Consider the following 15,947-nt stretch of genomic DNA (forward strand, 5'->3'; position numbering starts at 1 on the left):
TGGGGCCTGCACACAGCCACTGCTCAATAAAACCTTTTCCTTCCCCCATTTCACTCAGTAGTGAGACTTATTAGTCCCATTGTGGGTTTTTGCCCTTAGATTTCCACACAACTGCCCAACGTATGGTGTTTGTGTATGTTCCCTACTGATTGTGCCTCTCTTTTCCTTCCAGGCTTTTGAAGACATCTACATAGGGCGGCGGCATACAATCCGCACCATGTTGGAATATGCTGACAAGGTCTTCTCGTATATCTTTGTTCTTGAGATGCTGCTCAAATGGGTGGCCTATGGATTCAAGGTCTACTTCACCAATGCCTGGTGCTGGCTGGACTTCCTCATTGTTGATGTAAGTTGCATCTTCCAGGAACGAGCCATTTTCGAGGGGAGCTCCTTTTTGTTTTGCACTAAAGGCTCAATAATAATTTGATTCTGTCGGGGGGTGATATATGTATCCATCTCAAAAGACTGGTCCCCAAATATGGACCATATAAATGAGTAAATAAGTTTCCTCTTGTTGGATGCTTATGGGATCCGACAGGAATCTGGGAATCAGACTGCGAGTATGGTGGGGAGGGCGGATGAGCTAGCTTCCTCTCCTGGTATGAATAAGGAGCTCTGTTCATTCTACTGTCATTTCTGTCAGATCGTGACTAAATGTTCTAGTTTTCCCAACCAGGTCTCCCTCATCAGCTTGACAGCAAACTGGATGGGCTATTCAGAGCTGGGAGCCATCAAATCTCTGAGGACACTCCGAGCATTGAGACCTCTTCGGGCCTTGTCCAGATTTGAAGGCATGAGGGTAGGTTTGACATGATGTTTCAATCCCCCCTCCCACTTCCCTGGGTAGTGGGGATTTCAGAGAGCAGGGATTTAATTTCTATAGAAACAGTTGTTGGAGCTCAAGCTTCCCAGAAAATGCACGCCTTTTTAGCCGAAATTTCTGGTCTTTGTTTATGCATGCCCAATGTTTATATCCCACCCTTCCTCCAAATTGCTTCTTGGAGCTTTTTCACAATGTGCTTTTACCGCAAATCTCCCGAAGGGAGTGTGTGCATCCACACATTGGCCAGATTTACCCCGAAGTCCAAGCGAGATCTTTGGTTAGCATTTCACATAGAAACCGGTCTTTCCCTTTCAAATTTAAATACATCAAAATTTATGTCCAGGTTTTAAAAATCATTTATTTTAGCAAGTTTTCTGAAGAGAAGAGAGGGGTTGCTTCCCTAATGGCATGAGTCCTTTCCAAAGTGGCTTCGCTGTTTGGATATGCTGAGAACTGGAAGCACAGTGTGAAAACGCTCATGGGGTTGTCTCTTCTATCCTCACAACCACTCCTGTGAAGTAGACTAGGCTGACATCTGAGAGACAGTGCAAGGTCACCCACAGAGCTTTATGATCAAGTAAGGATTTGAGCCCAGGTCGCCTTGATCCAAGTGCAGCACACCACATTCCTATGATCTCAGCCTTGTAAGAGCTGGATGCAGTTACTTACTGGTGAAAGGTATTCTGTTGGACACTTATGGGCAGAATCATGGCACTGGAAACAAGTTCTGGACTCAGTCCTAGTGATCTCTGCTTCAAATTAAATCCTGCAGACTCCTGGTGCCTCTAAGTTCTCTACACTGTTTTGTATTCTGGCTGCTGTCGGATTTAGTCTTCAGAATCTGGCAAACCAATATCCTACATTATTGCTTTTCTATACTAAAATCAATCTAATTTGAAAGTGTCCAGATTTGGAGATTAATTTGGAAAAATAAAATAAAAACTAGCTGCCTTGAATTGTGCAAAATTCAGTTTCAGACATAAAAAGCCCATTCACAGAACTGGGTAGGCTAGGTGGCAGGGCAGGCAGGCAGGGGGAAGGCTGTGCTCTATGTACCTTCCCCCCTCCCCAGACAATCATTTTAGGAGTTGTCAGTGTGCCACTGCATGCTCTGACAATCTGCGCTGCTCTGCTGCAATGTGGAGCCCCGAAGGCCGGAACAACATATCCTGGCCTCCAGGTATCTATCCCACAGTGCACAATGTGTCAAGCGTGGTGCATTGCGGGATTCCCACAGGAGATGAACACTCTAGGCACTTGTCTCTGTGTCCCCTCAGGCTAAATGTAGCCTAGGGAGACACACAATCCCGAGCCTGGGTTAAAGGCATGCTGGTGCTGTTTTGATTGATTGCCTGATTGATTGATTAAGTGCTATCAACTCTTAGCAACCACATAGTTAGATTCCCTCCAGGATGCTCTGTCTCCAACTTGGCTGTTAAGGGATCTCAGTGGTGCATTATTTGTTTGTTTGTTTGTTTGTTTGTTTGTTGTTGAATTTGTATACCGCCTTTCATTAAAATAATCCCAAGGCGGTTCACATCAAAAAATTAAAAACACTATAAAAATTACACAATTAAAATTCATTGCTGTTGTAATTGAGTCCACCCACCTTGCTGCTGGTTGTCCTCTTCTTCTCTTTCCTTCAACTTTTCCCAGCATTATGGACTTCTCAAGGGAGCTGGAACTTCACATAATGTGTCCAAAGTATGATAGTTTGAGCCTGGTCATTTGTGCCTCGAGTGAAAATTCTGGATTGATTTGTTCTATAGCCAGGCTAAAAATCTGGGCTTGGCTGTGCCTTGTCGGGATCAGGTCTGATCCTGGTGGTTCTCATGTGCAACCTTATCCAGGCTGGGCTAGCCTGGGTTAGGCTGCAAATGAGAACAGCCTCATAGTCTGTTGAATCCTAAGAGTTCTCACTTTCTCTCTCTCTCTCGTGGTGCTAGGTGATAGTGAATGCGCTTCTGGGGGCAATCCCATCCATCATGAATGTCCTCTTGGTCTGCCTGATCTTCTGGCTCATCTTCAGCATTATGGGGGTCAACCTCTTTGCAGGGAAGTATTACCGCTGCATCAACACCACCACAGAGGAACGTTTTCCCATCTCAGTGGTGAACAACAAGAGTGAATGTATAGCTCTCCTATACACCAATGAAGTCCGCTGGGTCAACGTCAAGGTCAATTTTGACAACGTGGGCATGGGCTACCTCTCTCTTCTGCAGGTGGTAAGTTTGCCTCCTTTCCCCCTCTGCCCTGGAGGAGGTCCACCCTAATGATAACTCCTCCCCTCCTCTTCACATGCTTTAATTCCTATTCGGGTGGCTTTTCTAATATAATGCTTGACAAGGAAAACTTCTCCGCATCAATGTTCATAAAGTGAAACTACTTTCAGAATGTACCCATCCAGTGGTTAATTACAGTATTTACCACAGTGGCGAGATCAATTGAAAATGCAAGTTCTCTAGAAAAGGCCATGGTAAATACTGTGCCTTATTGGTGAAGGGAGGGGGGACATTCAGAAGAAAGAGTCTCTGCCTGACAATATGAAGGAAAGTCAGCTTTGGGTGGGATTATTTATTCCACGGAGTGAGCTTCCGCCCTCATATAGTTACAGCAAAATTTCACCCTACATTCCAGTCATGAGTCTTATCCCACCAAGTTTCAGTGATAGGTATCAGATCATATTTGCCTTCCCATGTTAGAATATCAAGAGAAGGAAGTTCTGCCTTTTCTTTGTCACCCATTAACATTTCACCATCTTTTACTGAACAGTGGGCTTACAGTTTCCTTCCTTTTCTTTCAAACATACCCCCAAAGCCACCCCCTTTTTTGGGGTGTTCTTAGTGTCCCTTGCCAGCCTCAGCTTGTTCTGAGCTTGTCCATACAAGTCTGGCCTACTTGTCTGTAATCATCCTTGGTAATTTTTGCTTCATTCCATTTCTTACATATGTCCTTCTTTAAAATAAAAGATGTCTCCCATTTTTCTTTCATTGGAACTGTGATCATGCCCTTAATAACTCCTCCTCCGGGAATTCCCACCCATTTTGAACTCCCTGTTAGTTTATCTAGCCATGGAATTCTGCCTACCGTTTCTCTGAATATATTAAAATCTGCTTTCCTGAAATCCAAGGTACACATTTATCTACGCTCATATTTAGCTTTCCATAAGGTCAAGAATTCCAGCATTAAATGGTCACTTTCCCCAAAAGTTCCCACTTGTTCAGTTTCATTGACCAATTCTTCCCTGTTGGTTAGGATCCAATCAAGGATAACTGATCTCCTTGTTCCTTGTTCCACTTTCTGAAAGATGAAGTTATCAGCAAGGCACGTCAGGGATTTGTTGGATATTCTATGCCTAGTGGAGTTTGTTTCCTAACAGTTATCAGGGTCAGCAAAGGGCATCCTGTTTATGAGGCATCCAGAGTTCTCCTGTCAGTGGAAGATATCCAAAGAAACCAAAGAAGGGCTCAGCAGTCAAGGACTGGTCTATACCAGGCCATTTAGGATATCTAGAAATTCCTGGGGTTTGCAAACTTCTATTAGCGCTTCATTTCCTATTTCTCTCAATTGATCTCCTCACTAACAGTGATCCTCTGAAAACCTGCAAAGTTCCAGGAAAGCCCTAAGACCCAGCAAGCCTTTAATAAGTTAAAAAAGCATCCACTCCCATCCTGGCACACCTGGATCCTGAGCTCCTCTTCTTGAGGAATCTTGTGCCTCAGATGTAGCCAGTTTGCCAGCTGCAGCAACTATCTCAGTCAGCCTCATTGATGGGCTGGCCCTACCCGAAGCCCAGTCTTTCCAGAGGGGCAACAGGAGGTATCAGCGCAGTGGTCCCTGCCACAGCATTGGAGCTCTGGCAACTATGTAAGGATGCCACTTGCTGTTGCTGGGCCTGGAACCCTCCCATAACTCCCCCATCTCATATTCTGCTGCTTCAGGACTTTTCTCCCAGCTTGGCTTTCTTGTGGTATCGGAGATGGGCTGTGCAGAGAAGGAGTTTGGGTGATGGAGGAAAAGCAGGAGAGGATGAAGGGTTCAGCTGCTCATGTCAGCCTCATAGTTGGATCCCCCTGCTTTAGGTCAGATGTGATTAAACAAACACTAGGCATCACCTTATAATGGCAATGGTAAACCCCTCCTGTATTCTACCAAAGAAAACCACAGGACTCTGGGGTGCCAGGAGTCAAAATCGACTTGACGGCACACTTTACTTTACTTACCCTATCACATCTAGTCCGGCCCTGAGTGAATTCGTTGTATTCCTTCTTTCCCCAACACAAGTCATCACTCCTGTTCCCCCCCACCCCTAAAAAAATGTTTCTCCGGAAGGGAGAGATTTCCAGGAACTCTGTGTGTTCAAGTTGTTGCAGGGGTGTGTTTGTGTGTGTGTGGGTGGGGGGAGTAGTGTGTATGTTCACTGAGTTCATGGACTTGGTGGACCCTCCTTTTCCAGGCTGCTAGTCCACCTCTGTCCAGCACCACAATTAATCTGCCCCTCTGTTTCTCCTTGCAGGCCACTTTCAAGGGCTGGATGGACATCATGTATGCAGCCGTCGACTCGCGCAGGGTAATGTGGAGGTGCCGAGGCAGTTGCCCTGCCCTGCAACCTTCTTGTAGGGGTGACCAGGTCTGGTCTATGTGGGGGAGGGCCTGTCTGCAGGAGAGGGTCTCTTTTCAACCTATTCTCTGCCTTCCCAGGAAGAGGAACAGCCTGAATATGAAACGAACCTCTACATGTATATCTATTTTGTCATCTTTATTATCTTTGGGGCTTTTTTCACTCTCAATCTTTTTATTGGTGTCATCATTGACAACTTCAACCAACAAAAGAAAAAGATAAGTATCTCTTGGTTTGAGGTTCTACCATGAGAGAACCCCACGGGTTCTCATGGGGGTTCCACCATGAGCGTCACCTCTCGCCTGCCGACAATGCAGGCTTGCCACCAAGGGGAGGTTGTGGGTAGGCACCTCTTGGACCATAAATTGACCTTCAGGTTACAAAGGCTAAATAAGAACAGGCCCAACATGCTCTGGGTAGAATTACACGTGCTATTTAGAAGGGATGCACAAATAGCTTTTCTGTGAGTCTGTGACTGCAGGATTTGGTTCCTGGTGCAGAGCTCAGCATCCAAGGAATACCAGGACCAATTCACACAACCAGTGTTTGAGATAGAAGCCCAGATGTATTTTTACAGAAGTACTCCAGCACTCAACTCCACAACCTGTTCTGAGTGTCAGGGCTCTGCTGTGGCACATGCAATGCAGAGAGGATGGGGGTGGGGGAGGCATCCAACCTGTCCAGAGGGGAGAGCCTAACTTGAGCCAGGACTTATGCCTGCCTGGAAGCCACAGTGAATTTAAAAAGAAGAAACCAAATATCAGAAAACTATCATCACAGAAAGTAGGAAAAAAGTATGCGTTTCATGAACAAAATCACCTTTTTACACTGCATGACCAGTAGGGGTTTCCCAAAACATATTCATGGTTTCCAAAGATCGTCTGTTTCAAACCATTTCAAAATGGTATTTAACAATAGCCACATGTTACTTGAGCTTCTGGACAGCCCCAGGCACCCATATGCTGAATCAAGGCAGACATCAGGCACAAAACTGACTCCCCTCCACAACGGAGGACTCACAGGACATTAAAAATGGTATAAGCATCACATCTAAAGGGAGGGGAGGAAACTGTGACTCCTGTTGCCAGGTGATAGAGACTGATCTACAAAGGAAATCAAGCATGCACACACACACAGAGACTCACACACACCAACAAGCTGCTGAAATGGGAGGAGATTAGAAACCCAAACCATCACCATGACACGGCCTCAGAAATTAAAAGGCAGGTTCTGTGGTTTAAATTAAACCCTGGAGAATAGGGTAGGGAAGATACCAATTAAGAAGGAAGGGGTTATAGAGTCCTTGCCTGGGACTTGCATGCTGCTGCTCCTCAAGAAGGTGATTCCGCGTCTAATAATAAATATTCCTTTTTTACTCTGGAGGGAAGGACATCTTCATGACAGAAGAACAAAAGAAATACTACAATGCCATGAAGAAGCTAGGCTCAAAAAAGCCTCAGAAGCCCATTCCAAGGCCACAGGTATGCCATCCATGGCCCAACTCCATGTTCAATACACACAGGAAGGAATTATTCATACATCTTGCTTTTATTTAGGTATAAGGGGCCACCTGCCTCTTAATCCAGTATAGTTTCTTTTCACTAAATGTTGGCAACAATGACTAGTGCTGAGTGTATCCTGCATTTAGCATACAGAAATGTTGAACTCTGGCAGAAGCACAGAGTATAAGACAAGCACATGCACAATGTCCCAATGTTTGCAAAGGTAAATGGGTTCTATCCAGACACATAACATATGAACAAGACATAATGCTATGAAAATGGCTGTAAATTTGTTTTGAAAAATGGAAGGAAAGATTTGGGATCACTTTCTAAGCAGTTTCTGCCCCCTACTCCCACCCCCACTTATGCGCATTACACTCCCACATGCACCATTGCTACCTCCTTATCTGAAGATTTTTTTCTTATCTGAAGATCTTTTCTTTATCTCTTTCTCACTTCTTGTTGATTTTAGCAGAAATTGGGCAAATTCCCCATGGCTTTTTCATATCAACTTTTGATTTTTTTTCCATCCTGGCATTTCCATTTCCTTATGCAGTATCTAGGCTGTGAAGAAGGGGGTCTTTATCCATGTGCCACCACTATGCTTAGTGGCCAGTCAGGCAAAGTTACTGACCGGCATACAGATTAACGAGTGCCGACACAACCGTTTTCCATTATGTGTGGGAGGGGGATTTTTGGCTACCCCCCTTTTCCTCTATGGGTGCTGTTCCACCAAAAAATATGTCCCTGAGGGTCCTCCAATTCTCAGGATAATTTTGGAAGGCACAGAAAACTGCAGAGAGACAGATCAGTGAAAATAATCCCCCCCACCCCTTGGAAAACCTGTTGTGTCAGCACCGCCTGGATTTCAGCCACTGAGTGCAAAACTGAGTATCCAATTGCTCTTTATAACTGCAAAGGTATATTAAAAGCAAGACTGGACAGTGTGTAGAGAAATTTCAGAAGCCAAATGGGGCAGGTAGCTGAGCAGGAAGATCAGAGGGTAAGACTCCAGTTTATCTTTCCCTTTGGCTAGCAAAAGTGCAATATAAGCAAAATAATGCACATCTACTTAAACTATACAGGGCCCAGATATTTTGCTTTTTAAAATAATCTGTAACCTGTTTATGACATTTTATATCCTGTTCCTCCATGGAGTTCCAAACAGTGTGCAGAGGATTTCTCTAGTTATCCTTACAATAAGCCTGGGAGGTTATTGTGAGGATAACTGCTTAGGCTGAAAGATGGTTACCTGCCCAAGGTCTCCCAGGGAGCTTCATGGATGAGCAGGGGTTCACAGTCCAACTCCAATACTCTTTCTAACATTACACATCAAAGTCACTGCACAACAAAGTCACTATGATTATGTTCCACTGGTTTGTTTCTTGGTAGTTTTCCTGAACTATTATTCCCTTTCTTCTTCCTCTTAAATATTCTTCGATGGGTTTTTCTCCATTTCTCTTCTCTTTTCTTCCCTTGTCTGTCTTTGTCCGTGTGTCTTGTTCCTTTCCTGTGTTTTTCTCACACATCCACACATGCCTTCCACATTATTAAAGAACAAATATCAAGGGATGATATTTGACTTTGTGACCCAGCAAGCCTTTGATATAGTCATCATGATCCTCATTTGTCTTAACATGGTGACGATGATGGTGGAAACAGATGGGCAAAGCCAAACCAAAATTGACATCCTCTTCCAAATCAACCTGATCTTCATTGCCATCTTCACAGCTGAGTGTTTCCTCAAGATGATTGCCCTGCGGCACTATTTCTTCACAATCGGCTGGAACATCTTTGATTTTGTTGTGGTGATTCTGTCTATTGCAGGTGAGACAAAATGTAAAGATTCAGCATTGATTTGTTTATTTGTTTTTTAAATATATATCCCATCTTTCAAAGTAAAGCATTCACAGGGTAAGTGACAGCAATACTGTAAGCCTAAAAAGTATTCAGTCCAACAGTATGTATAACTGAGAACAGAGGAGTGAAGACAAACTTAACATTATAGAGTAGTGGGGACAACTTAGAAGCGCCCTCACCACGTCCAAAACTACTTTCCCTTCCTTTCCATATGAGTTCTGAAAAATCTCTTTTTGTGTGTATAGTTTTTCACCATGTTTCAATTTCAATGGGGAAAATGTAGCAGAAGATGGTTCCAATTGGCTACCACTTCTGAACCACACACCTCCCTCAGAAACCCTGGAGCAGTTTTACAGGTAGGAACACAGGAAACTGCCATATACTGAGTCAGACCATTGGTCTATCTAGCTCAGTATTGTCTTCACAGACTGGCAGTGGCTTCTCCAAGGTTGCAGGCAGGAATCTCTCTCAGCCCTATCTTGGAAATGCTGCCAGGGAGGGAACTTGAAACCTTCTGCTCTTCCCAGAGTGGCTTCATCCCCTGAGGGGAATATCTTACAGTGCTCATACTTCTAGTCTCCCATTCATATACAACCAGGGCAGACCTTGCTTAGCTATGGGGACAAGTCATGCTTGCTACCACAAGACCAGCTGTCCTCTAAAGAACATAGGAACATAGGAAGGTGCCATATACTGAGTCAGACCATTGGTCCATCTCGCTCAGTATTGTCTACACAGACTGGCAGCGGCTTCTCCAGGTGGTATTTTTAAATTTTTTTAAGAATACTAAGGTTTTAAAAATAACATGAAGGATGAGCATATAAAGAAGCAGAGAAGATGCAAAGCCAAAAGAGCATACCATATAAAGATGTAAATAGGTTGTTTTTTGTATGGCTACCCCTCTATGCTTTTATGTAAACCGCTTTAGGAGTTGGCCTGAAAAGCAGTATATATATCCCAATAAACAAACAAATCATAATGAATAAATAGTGGCTTACATGATGAGCAGTTCTCCACTGACAGATATAGTGATGGTATAGTGATATGGCTGCTGCAGAATGTCTAAGAAATGCTTCTGGGCAGCAGCAAATAATGCTTTCTGTTGTTTCCAATGGAGGGCTACTCCCTAAGAATATTGCATCATTATCATCATTGCCATCATCATCATCATCATCATCATTTTATTATAAGAGTAGTAGTATTATAATTAATTTTGGCAAGTCATTAATAAATATGAACAATCCATATTTCCTGTTATTAGACTATTACTAATAATTTTGTATATATATCGGTTAAATTTTGTAAAACATTGATGGAAATAAAATCAACAATTAATCACAGTTTTTAAAAGATGCATCACTTTGATGGATAAGAAGTCCTGGCAAATTTAACACCTTCTTAATTATCTTTCAGGAAGCGTCCTTTCGGACCTCATTGAGGAATATTTTGTGTCACCCACTCTCTTCAGGGTTGTCCGTCTGGCCAGAATTGGGCGTGTTCTGCGTCTGATCCGGGGAGCCAAGGGCATCCGGACACTCCTCTTTGCCTTGATGATGTCCTTGCCGGCCCTCTTCAACATTGGCCTCCTGCTCTTTCTGGTCATGTTCATCTATTCCATTTTTGGGATGTCCAACTTTGCTTATGTGAAAAAGGAATCTGGTGTTGATGACATCTTCAACTTCGAGACTTTCGGCAATAGCATCATCTGCCTTTTCCAGATCACCACTTCAGCTGGTTGGGATGGCTTATTGAACCCCATCCTGAACAGTGGTCCTCCAGACTGTAATCCTGAGCTGGAGAACCCTGGCAGTGAAGTGAAGGGTGATTGTGGTAACCCTTCCATGGGCATCTGCTTTTTCTGCAGCTACATAGTCATCTCTTTCTTGATTGTGGTCAACATGTACATTGCAATTATTCTGGAGAACTTCAATGTAGCCACAGAAGAGAGTAGTGAGCCACTATGTGAAGATGACTTTGAAATGTTCTATGAGACATGGGAGAAATTTGACCCAGATGCCACTCAGTTTATTGATTACTGCATACTCTCTGAATTTGCAGACACCTTGCAAGAACCCTTGCGAATTGCTAAACCCAACAAGATCAAGTTGATCACTTTGGACTTGCCCATGGTTCCTGGGGATAAGATCCATTGCTTGGACATCCTCTTTGCACTTACCAAAGAAGTGTTGGGAGAGTCTGGGGAAATGGATGCCCTGAAGGAGTCCATGGAAGAGAAATTTATGGCTGCCAATCCCTCAAAAGTGTCCTATGAACCCATTACCACAACACTGAAAAGGAAGCATGAGGAAGTGTGTGCCATCAAAATCCAACGGGCATTCAGGCGATACCTATTAAAGCGATCAGTAAAGCAGGCCTCATACATGTACCGACACAGCCAAGATGAAGACACACTGATAGGAGCTCCAGAGAAAGAAGGGCTGATTGCAGACAAAATGAGCACAATGTATGGGCCTTCGGGCACACAGGAAGAAATTGAAATGTCATCTGGAACATCCCCACCCCTGGATCTCGAGCCAGTCACCAGTCCAGATACTGTGGATGATCCCAGTGAAACAAAAGAAGAGGATCTTGATCCTGGTGAAACAACGGAAGACAGTTCTGGTGGAACGAAAGAGTGGAAAGCTTCCAAATATGGCGCAAAAGAGTCATTTGTATAATGTAGAGCACTTTTGGCCAACAATGGATTGCCACTTCACTCTAAAAGACTTGTCTTGCATCTGTCTCATAAGGGCTCTTCATATTTTACATCAAAATGAGCAAATCATGTTATCTGACCATTCTTGTACCAGATTTCAGCTACTCAGCTCGACAACTTAACTTTGTAAGAAGAGCCTTCTCTGGATTCTAAATATTCAAATTCATCACAATGTGCAAAGATTTTTTTTTTCTCTTAAGAGGTAAATGTGAATCATCTTTATTACTAGTGAAAAGAAAAAGAATATTAGATAATGTAATATGTTCCAGGGCCAGTTCCGATGTTAATTCTTCCCTACTAGAGTTTTTAAGAGGTGTTAGAAGAAGAAGTGGGAAGTGAAACAAATGGCCAGAGATGCAAGTCTTCATAATTTTGTTGCAATCCAGTTCAAGCTGCACACATGGAATTAACAGGCCTGTTTTGAGGAGCTTAACCATAGCTGTTATATCCTCTGCTAAAAAAGAACCTGTACCGAAAGAGCACTGTGGTTTGCATCAATTATACAAATTTTCCTGTGGCTGCATTATTTTACATAATTTATTCTGCTAGTCATGGGAGGAACAGAGAGCTTCCTAGAGCACTGAAGTCTTGCCTCTGTATCACCGGAAATCCTGCTCAACATACATGCATGCACACACAAAACTTCTGAAATTTCAGCAGACATTGCCTATACATTTTCAAGCCTTATGGTCGCCACATAAAGGACTAGAAACTTGCTTGTTTTTTAACTAAAGCTGAGGTCTTAAAGATGCTGAATTCTGTGCTCAGAGCCAAATTCTGTGTTTATGGGGACATGATCATGGAAATGCAGCCCTGAGCTTAATCATTGGTGACTATTACACACACTCTGAAATGCTGAAATATTGTGAAAATGTATGTCCTCAGCCTCTTTCTTTCTGCTTTTTCATATGTGCCTTAAAGATACTGGCAGTGAAAATTGCTGTCTGTACTGGTTCTCAGACATTAGCGACTGGATAGTCCTTGCTAGCTCGAATGGATAGTCTCTGCTGAGCAAAAAGGCATCTTTTAAAGTGGTGATTCTCTTATATGTAGCAGGGGGAGAGCACCTTTCCCTATCCAACCCCAGCTCAGTATCCCTCCAGTGGTTGTTGCTGGTGTTTACCTTATGTTTCTTTTCAGATTGTGAGCCCTTTGGGGACAGGGAACCATCTTATTTATTGTTTGTTTTTCTGTGTAAACCGCCTTGAGAACCTTTTCTGAAAAGTGATATATAAATATTTGTAATAGTAGCAGTAGTACATGTGTGGGTATGTGTGTGTATCATGATAACTGACTGGTGCACTTTTGGCTTAGGATTTTTCCCAGCATGCAAAGGTGAGGTGAGCTGAAAAGGGAAATATGGAAATTGAAATAATGGGACACTTTTTTTGTAAACCAGATCCACAATGTCTTAAAAACTGGATTCTGCTATTCCCCTTGGGGTTTTTGAAAGGGTTTTGGAGATTGTTGTTAGAAATGGTTTAAAGTGCAATGAAGTCTTAACAATGTACACTATAAAAGTTGCTTAAAATAGTGGGGGGAAGCAAAATGTGCTGATCTGTTCTCAGGGTTTACTGTCAGCATTGAAGCTTTTCTCAACACCCCAGAACACCTAGGAATGTATGTATGCATTTTCTGTATTGCTATGTTGCTGTTTTTCTCTTTAAAGCACAGCTGCACAGCTCTAATTTAGAATAACAGGTGTGCTGTATGCTGATCACTACAGTCCAGAAATGCGAGGTATTTTTCCTCTCCCACTGTAGGTCCCCCACCTTCATATGCTGATCAGGGACTGGCATAACAGCCTGGAGTCCACATGGTTGGTTCCCATCCACAGTGAGAAGGGTGTGTGTGTGTGTGTCTCAGGGAAAGAGGTATTTGCCTCTGTCCCGGAACATTTCCCATGGTGGCATGGTATACTGCAGAACCTGAGAGGTGGAAGCCTGCCATCTGGATATATTCCAATAGGAATGTTTCCAGTTGAAGGGAATGGGATATGCACAAAAGCAAAGTATGCTTGTGAAACTCCCATTCATTTCAGTTACACTTGTGAAGGGAGATGTTCTCATCAACTTGTGCCTTCAGTCATCCTGGAGCCAGATTTTTTAAAAACCATGTACCCACATGGGATGTTAAACAAGACAGGGGCAGATATTTCCCTATCCCCTACCCGTCCCCCACCCCATCAAATTTTAATAAGATGCCTTCAGAAGGGGGAAGCAGAACAGGAAATCACTGTTGGATATGGAGGCCATCTCTTAGGTCATTTGAGAAGCAAAGTTGGGGGAAAACCTAGCTTACCCTATGACAAAAACAAAAAAAACCCAGCCTGCATCAATTCTTGTTTATACGTATATTTGTATACACCCCAAATCTAGTGCACAAGCATATGGACACTTTATAGGATTTCCCTCTGTAATTATCCATGTACTACCCCTTTGATGAATGTGGCCTCCTCACCCACACACCCCACACACAGCTGGTTTGTGTACACTCTACTGGAGATTTATCTTTTCAAAAACGGTTTCTGCACACACCCTGCATTCTCTGGCTCAAGGTGCCTGTCCTTTGTCTTCTCTCTTGGTTCATCCTTGGGCAGATCCCAGGCTCTGAAACTAGGAAAAGGGTAGAAGGGACTAAACCACGATGAGCTATGCTTCAAGTCTTAATTTTCCCAAATCCTCAAACCCAACAATATCCATGATCTGGAAAAGGCTTCAAAAACACTCATATGGGAAGACTACCAGTTTGGATTTTTGCAAACAAATTCCAGATAAGCAAACGCACTTGAAAATGTCTGCACCCCAAAGGTGGGCTTGCCTTATTCTGTTTTCTCGTTTCTTTAGGGAAAAGAGCAAGGGCTGTTAATGGGATACTTGCCTCATTGTTCCAGTTCAGTTCAACTATCTGGCAGTTAAAGGCATTTTCTGACAAACCAAAGAGCCCCCACCCCACCCCATCTGAGAGCACCTTATTCTGGATGGTACACTGCAGAACCTGAGTGTTTTGCTGGGATGTTAGCCAGCTCTTTATCTTGGGGGATGCTTCTCTTCTCAACTGGCAAAGGCCGGGTTTTCTGGTTGTCGATTGGAACACCTTGATTTTACCATCTCCTGGGGCAGGTGGCCATCCAGCAAATGTGTTACTTGAGATAGGGTTTCCAATTGTGTTTACATGTGAAGAGCTGTGGAAATAGAACTCCACTTCAAATAGATTCTGTTGCATAATCTAGTGCAATGTTTTCTTTGTACATTTCTTAAAATAAACTCTGTCAATGAACAATTGTTCTATTCAGAACTACATGCTTGCTTTGCTACTAGTGTTCTTTTCACTACCTCTGCCTGCTGCCTCTTAGTGTTTCGTTTACCAGAACAGAAGTGCTGGGGTTTAAATCTGCCCTAAAGACATGCCCCTGCCCCTCTGATATGAAATTTCTTTCCCCCTAAATATGGATCCCCAAGTATGGCCTGAGAGCACATGATGTAGTCCCCTTGCTGAAACTAAGCCTTTATCGGGAAAGATAAAAGTAAATGTACCCTTCTTTATTAATTTGCATGTTCTGGTCAGAATCCTGTAACTGAAAATAAATTGTAGGGCTCTGCCCTGGCTCATTTTGTTCTGAATTTTTTGTTTTTAAGGTTAGGCCAAAATCACACTAACATCAGAGAATTGCAGCAAAAAATAACTTTGCATCTGCACCCACACTAATTCAAAATGATTTCCCTCTTGTTTACTTCATTTTGCAATAGCAGTGTGCAAAGACACCTTTTAAACCCAAAAAATATATGGGGAAAATAGGAAAAAAATTCAGAGTGTGGTGATGCCTGGGCAGAGAGCTCTGAAATTTGATGCACCGGTAGTGAAGGATGGCAGGACTCTGTATATTTGATTTCAAGTAAATTGGTCATGCTATTGATTTTTTAAAGATTGTTTTGAAATTCAGTAATTCTTGGATGGAGTAATTCTGGCATCATTCACATGTGAGGAACCAGCATCAACAGTACCTACACAAGATGAAACACTATGTTGATGTCACCTGTAGGGCTAAGGGCCATAGTTTTGAAGTTGGAGATCTGGTGTAAATTGTTAACAAAATTGCAGGTGACACCTCAGCCAACATATAGAAATGTACACTGTTGTTCTTCTAAGAGGTCTCTGTCCATCACACAGATGGGCTTAATGGCTGCATGAAGAAGGCTCCGGAACACTCACAAGCTGATCTTTCTTTCTGCCTCTAGATAGGTAGCTAGGGCCCTCCCCCTATACACCTTAGTCACGTGCTCTACAATCTCCTCAGTTCTTTTTCATCAACGGAGGAAGAATAATCTCTAGACATTTCACAAGCTGTTCTATCAGGAATTCAATGACTAGTATTTACTATACCTCTTATTAATTTTGGTGTTTATTCTTTCTGGCCTCCTTCTA

General features: G+C 43.1%; 1 protein-coding gene across 8 annotated transcripts in view; it reads left to right on the top strand.

Moving 5' to 3' along the window:
* Positions 1-15,133, top strand: part of SCN4A (sodium voltage-gated channel alpha subunit 4) — a 121,987-nt gene extending 106,854 nt beyond the window's left edge. For 7 of the 8 annotated variants that reach the window (XM_053266425.1, XM_053266429.1, XM_053266427.1 and 4 more), the window contains 8 exons: positions 173-346; positions 677-799; positions 2,770-3,048; positions 5,340-5,393; positions 5,525-5,662; positions 6,821-6,925; positions 8,503-8,773; positions 10,220-15,133. In XM_053266425.1, coding sequence (XP_053122400.1) covers positions 173-346; positions 677-799; positions 2,770-3,048; positions 5,340-5,393; positions 5,525-5,662; positions 6,821-6,925; positions 8,503-8,773; positions 10,220-11,484 — 2,409 coding nt within the window. In that variant the 3' untranslated portion in view covers positions 11,485-15,133. The remainder of the gene's footprint in view (positions 1-172; positions 347-676; positions 800-2,769; positions 3,049-5,339; positions 5,394-5,524; positions 5,663-6,820; positions 6,926-8,502; positions 8,774-10,219) is intronic. The other variant, XR_008310555.1, reaches the window with a different exon arrangement.
* The last annotated feature ends 814 nt before the right edge of the window (positions 15,134-15,947 follow it).

This window comes from Hemicordylus capensis, chromosome 6 (assembly GCF_027244095.1).
Source record: "Hemicordylus capensis ecotype Gifberg chromosome 6, rHemCap1.1.pri, whole genome shotgun sequence".
Lineage (NCBI taxonomy): Eukaryota > Metazoa > Chordata > Lepidosauria > Squamata > Cordylidae > Hemicordylus > Hemicordylus capensis.